General features: G+C 35.4%; 1 protein-coding gene across 1 annotated transcript in view; it reads left to right on the forward strand.

The window, feature by feature from the left end:
• Positions 1 to 5,904: 5,904 nt before the first annotated feature.
• Positions 5,905 to 6,921, forward strand: part of LOC107478940 (guanosine deaminase) — a gene marked incomplete in the record, with an annotated part of 4,712 nt that continues 3,695 nt past the window's right edge. The window contains 1 exon segment of the mRNA XM_016099098.2: positions 5,905 to 6,025. Within this exon segment, the coding sequence (XP_015954584.1) occupies positions 5,998 to 6,025 (28 nt within the window).

Consider the following 6,921-nt stretch of genomic DNA (forward strand, 5'->3'; position numbering starts at 1 on the left):
CAATTTAGTACAAAATAAATCGTAAAATAGCGCTTTATCACTATCCTGGCAAAATTTGGAAAGTAACTCTTATAAAATTCCACCTGGAAGGCATTCCAGGTAATAGGATCATCATCATGCTACAGGAGGCGTCGTGTTTTTCCTGCCACCAATGCAACGCTTCCCTAGTGAGTAGATAGGTAGCAAATTCAACACACTGCTCTTCAAGTACCAACTGCGCTTGCAGTGCTCACTCCATAGCCTGAAACCAGGTATCGGCTTTGGTCGAATTGGTGGTTCCCTTGAACTTAGGTGGATTAACCTTTAAAAAGGTTGCCAGTGTCATCGGGCCCTGAGCTCCACTTCTGCCATTGCCATTATTGTTTATCTATTGCCAAAGAGCCTCTGCAGTGGCCTGCATAGTAGCAGCCATGTTCTCCAACATAGAAATGAAGTTTACCAGGTTATTCGGGTTGGTTTCCGGTCCCTGAGTACTAGTACGACCTCTCTCACGGCCTCGATCGCGTCCACGAAGCGCCATCTAGTTCCTATACGCACCAAATAATCGATATCAATTTGATCATTCTCAATATTGGAGGTCTAGTGCTTCAAAGTACCAAAGGTAAACTCATGGACTTCATGCTAGACGTATCAGTCGGATACCCTAACTAGCACAGGCACAGACTTAGAGTATGCATTGAAGCATAAGCAGTTCCACCCCTCAGGCTCACGAGAACGAATGGCTCTGATACCATAATGTAACACTCTAATATTCAAATCCTTATGCTTGAGTCATAAGTCAATGATAATAAGGTGGTATGACTCTCAAGGTGGATTTTTAATACATAATTATAAGTAAAATTGAAAGGAGTATTAATCAAGAAGCCTGAAAAGAGTAAAAATAAAATCGCGAAGTCGTATCACTCACGTTTCGACAACTTAAAGATAAAGCCTGAAGTCGAAAATGATATACAGATAAAGGCATAAAGGAGAGTAAGATAAGAACAGTATATAGATATATAACATAAGTAAATAGCCACTAATCGCGACCCGCGAAGTTTAGGCCGGCTAGGGTATAATATGAAAGTAGTTGACAACAATATCTCCTAATCTCTCCCAAAAGAAATATAAGAGCCTCTATAGGCAAGTTCAAAAGAGTTCAATACATAATATAGGCTTTTCAAAATAAAGGCGGAGAGATTCTAAGCAAAATATAAAATAGAGAATATAAAGATCTTCGCCATTTCTCATATGAACCACAGCTCACTTCTGAGCACCTCGACCTGTATCTGAAAAACAAGAGATATATACGGAATGAGAACCCCCGACCCATGGGTTCCCAGTACGGTAAAAGTGCCAAATAAATACAATGCATTATAATAAAAACTCACTAAGCATCCTAAACTTTCTTTCACCAAATATTCATCCTATGTTCTCGCGAATCCATAAATAGGCAACTGTTATAAGGGAATGCTAAATCTAATTCATCTTCCTCATGCTTCCCAACTTTCTAACTCTCCAACGAATCATAATCAGAATCATAAACAAAACCATCACCAGTTATTCTGTCTCAGCAATTCTATATCCATAGTTCATATCCTCACCTGGAGCAAGTGAAATCTCTTCACTGCGTCTATCCAGGGAGCTCAAATTACCTCATGCAATAATCATCATTTTAAATTAATCATATCATTACTCCATCTCAACAAGAACAACCTTCAGCGTCAACCGACACCAGCATGAGGGACCTTTCAATTGTACAAACACAAGCAATACAGGCAAGTAATACACAATAAGGTACAGGTAGAACAAGTGGCACATAATCAGGTAACATAGCATATATGATGTAGCAATCCAAAATAAATAGGCAACCCAAACAATTCAAACATATGCACATGATGTATGCCTGTCCTATGGCTGTTGATATCATCTGTCGATTACATAGTCAACCTGACACGTCCTGGTAGCTAACTGTGGACAGAAACACCCATCGCAGAGCAAGTAAATTTGAGCTACAACCCCCTTGCTACTACCCGCTCAACCCAGAGCTAGTGGAATAACCACTACTGTGGCTACTATCAAGGCGGGTGTTTAAAAGCTCAACCTGGAGTGAGTGGAATCACCACTACTGTCGCTACTACCCAGGCGTCACAATCTCTGACCTGGAGTAAGTGGGATGAACCACAACCATTGCTACTACCCAGGTATCACAATCTCTGACCTGGAGCATGTGGGACGAACCACAACCCTTGCTACTACCTAGGATCTCAAAACATACATTCAGTCAGTTTAAAATCAATCATCATTGTTATCAAATCTCAAACATTAACCTGGAACAAGCGGAATGACGTACCACCCTTGCTACTACCCAGGTAACACAAATATACATTTATTCATAATCACCCTTCATTATTACCAATTTTTAGACAATAACCCGGAGCAAGCGGAACAAACCACGACCCTTGCTACTACCCGGACACAGTCTCTCTCTCTCTGTTGTGCCTTACTACTATTAGAGGGAATCCATGCCCTGTCACCCTTACAACCAGAGAGAAAACACAAGCATATTCACATTCAACATTTTCCATCATTATTCATTTACCACACTCATTCATTAATCATATATGCATCTCCGGCATACTCACCATATGTTCAAGCCTCCTCAATCAATCATAATCATTTAATCATTAGTCATATACATATACATACTCAGCCATAATTCAATGCTTATCACAGCCATCCAGCTCATAACATACACAACACCTTTCACAATCATTCTCAGCAACTCATACAATCATCATTACTCATCATTCATCATCGATTCCCACTTTACTTCATCCACAAGTTACCACATGTCCTAGCTTCTCTTCATTACTAGGCATAATATAAAGATTTAGGACTTAAGGGATGAAAATGGAGGTTTAGAAGTCTGAAATTCGACTTTAAAAACTCAAAAATCAATTTTTGCTAAGAACGGGATCACGCGTGCGGGTGAGAAGCGGAGAAAAGTGGGTGACGCGTAAGCGACACCCATGTGCACGCATGGAAAGTAGAGAAGTAGGGTGATGCGTGCGCGCCAGCCACGCGTACACGTGGATGCGTTTTGTGCTCCTCGCACAAAACCGGCATGCTACCATCACAACTCTGATCTCTGGAATTTATACCACGCACCTGCATCAATACAGCGACGCGTACACGTCGACCAGGTGCACGTGTGAGAGGGTAAAAATCGTGAGTGAAGCGTGCACGTTGGCCATGTGTGCGCGTCGAAGTACGTTTTACCAAAAATTTTACTAAGTTTTAAAAACTGCAGGATTACATTTTCAAACTCCAAACTTCCAACCCACATAACTTCTTCTACAAAATTCCTTTTTCAACCATTTCTGAACCGTTGGAAAGATCTTTGAATAAACTTTCACAAAAATCCTAGAATTTCTAACTCTGAGGATTGAGTTACGGGCTGCCAAAGTTGGTCAAAAATCAGTTTTTACCCAAAAACAGAAATCATCAACTATTCCAATGTTCACAAGCCAAATTCATTTCCACTCATCCAAATGACCTCAACCCAACCACATTCATATACTTACACTCAACCAAAACCAAACCTACCTCATCTACACAATGTCAACCAAAACTATCGAATTCCACACCTCAATTCCTCAAATCTTATTCTTCAATAATCGAACCAATTATTCGCACAGTCAATATCTAAAATCCATCTAATCTCTTATATCTTTACACAATACACACATCAACTTACCTTCCTTACCTCTTTCCGGACTCCGGCCCAAATTCACAATTTAATGCATATTCTACAAACCAATATTCATTATCCAATTCATCAAATTCTCAACACACTAAACATACAAATTCACACAATTCTCAACCCAATCATTAATTCACATTACATACTAACTATGCATATTAGTACCAACCATTTACATAATCCAAAATTAATCCTAGGGGCATCTAGCCTAAGAATTATCATCACACCACACGGTACTTAAATTAAACTTAAAACGTACCCCTTGTAGCCAAAATAATTGAGATGCTTATTGGAAGTATCAACCAACCTTTAGCTCCAAGCCTCACCAAGGCCCCACAAGCAATATCAATCTTCCAATTGTGCACCAAAATCACCCAATACTCTAACATAATCAATTTTCACACTTATAATCAATCTAGGGTTCATAAAATTGATAAATCACAAGGGTTAGAGGGTTCCTTATCTTAACCCGCGAAATTGGTTGATGGAACTCACCAATGGCTCAAACTAGAGCACTCCTAAATAATCAAAATCATAAAATCACTCAACACCCATAGCCAATCACATTTTTAGAGAAAAAATCAAAATTAGGCAGAGAAAAACAAAATATTCACCACAAAACTTAGAAAGAATTGTAGCGGATAAGAAGAGCGACGCGTGGCTGCAAACGGCTCGTCAATCGGAGTTCCAGAGAGAAAGTTATGGTGATTTGAAGTTTGGAAAGCTAGGTTTTCTTTCTCTCTTCTCTCTATCCGCCCCACACCCTTTCTTTAGGGTAAATGAGCTGAAGTACTCATAACTAGTGTTTATGTATTTTGGATTTCGGGCCCACTTGGGCCCAGTTCACTAGGTTTAGTCTGTTGGCCCAATTTTGGGTCGAAACCTTTAAGATTAGAGTTTTAAATCGTATTTTAAATATTTCTATCTTCCAAAATTATAAATTCTTATTTCTTAAAATTATTCACTTCTAATTAATTTTCTCAACCACAGTACCGGACAGATCTCAGCCAATACTGCCGGTCAAATTTTCAGTGCGCATTTTTATTCAAAAAACTATGTTTTCTGACTCCGAAAAATTCACTGAGTCCAAATATCATATTTAAATTATCAAATTCCGATTGCTAAATTTTCTAATCATATTCGTTCCTATTTTATTTATTATTTAATTAATTACGGTTTGATCGGATTTTACAAGTACGTGTTCGGTTTATTAAGCAGAAAGATGGTTTATTAATATTCTTCACTTTCTATTGCTTCTTCACCGGAAAGTGGAGAAAAAGACAAAAAAATACAATCAGTAACAACAATAAAAGAATGACGATAAGGAGAAAATACGTAAAGAAGAAGGAATGCGAAAAAGAAGGAGGAGAATGAAGAGGAGGAGGAACGCGAAGAAGAAGGCGAAGAAGAAGAAGAAAAAGAAGAAGAAGACGCTCCGTGCGTAAACGAGCATGAGAAGAAGAAGAAAAAGCGCGGGAGAAAAGAGAAGAAGAAGAAGAGAAGAAGCGTAAGGAAAGAAAAAAAAGCGAAAAAAGCGCGTAACCTAAAATTGCTTGGATGAACTTAGATGCCAAAATTGCTTGGATATAAAGAATATCTCTTAATCAAAATACATAAAACAAAAAAATATAAATTAAAACAAAAAGTCAATTTATTTATTCTAATCAAATCAAATAATTAGTATAACTAATTAATTATAATTAATGTAGTCAAAAAATTAAATAATTTAATATTTATCTCAATTAAATTAAATAAAATAAATTAAAATATTTTTAAAAATATGTCACATCAACTATATTATTAATCGAAAAAAAAGACGATTTTAATAATATATAATATATAATAGATTAGATGACTTTTTAATAAGTAGTCAAAATTAACTAATTGCTCTTTTGACGTGGTAATACACAATTTATTATTTATTATTTCTGTAAAATTTTGACCGCGCATATATAAAAATTAAGTTTTGAAACTTAACTATATATCTTTTATGAAATCCACAATATATAATTAAAAAAAAATTAATTTTTATTTACTTTCACTGTAGTAGGAGGGGACCATATTCTACAATCATGGCGGATCTCATTTTCTCTCTCTTCTGTGCCGGATTCTTGGAATGTTCTTCTTGATCATCGCCATCATCAATCTTACTATATATAGCCTTTCAAGGTCCAGTGATTTTTGCATTCATATCCAACACAATAAAGCTTTCCAATTATCTTATCCAATTGCTCTTTTGATTCGTTACTAGGATGAAGACTGTTATGGAAGAAATTAATGGTATGCACTTAACTACTCCCCCACCCTCTCTTTTATCTATCACAGTTGTCATTTTCCTGTTAATTGTTAAACATTCACTTTTTTTTCTTTCTTCCTTGAAATTCCATAACTCATCACTTTTCTCTAATTTTGCTTCCATCTTTTTTATTTTTCGTGGATTCTTTGGGTATCTAAATTTTCTTGTTTAAGTATACATATTAGTTTGTTTTCAAATAATAATCAATATTATTAGGATACCTTGGCATGATGTGTATGAGTATTAAGTATGATAAACTATAATAGTTTTGCTCTTAAAATAGTGTCCTGTTTTAATTTTATTCAGTTACCAGCCAAGAAACATGGTTAGAATAAATGAATGAGAGAGATATTGATAGAATAGTAAAAGAGAGAAAACAAGTGAGAAAATTAATTAAAAATTAAAACGCAATTTGACCATTTATAGCTTTTTTCAAATAATTTCTTTTATTTTTGTGAATGAGCTAAACAATTATACATACGACGTTTTAATTTTTCATTTCAAGCAATTTTTTCGGTATAAGCTAGAGAAGAATTATACCCAATTAACTTTTAAAGCATAAAATTTGCCTCACTATTTTAATAAAACGTATATTTACATTATAGTCGCAATAATTGTAATTATATTATGGTATGTTTAATCATAATGTTACACTCTAAATTGCCTCAATAATTTGTTTCTTTTTTATATATTACTCTATATCATGGTATAATTTGTTTTTATTATATTATATATGCAAATTGTAAGCCATATATATACCCAAAAGGCCAAAAAGCTTCTTCAACTTGCATAAAATGTGACATGTTATATCAATCCAATTTTGTTGGCATTTTTTTTTCTTTTCTTTTACCCTTTCTTCTTTTTTTTTTTTTTTTAAATC

This window comes from Arachis duranensis, chromosome 3 (genome assembly GCF_000817695.3).
Source record: "Arachis duranensis cultivar V14167 chromosome 3, aradu.V14167.gnm2.J7QH, whole genome shotgun sequence".
NCBI classification, from domain to species: Eukaryota; Viridiplantae; Streptophyta; class Magnoliopsida; order Fabales; family Fabaceae; genus Arachis; species Arachis duranensis.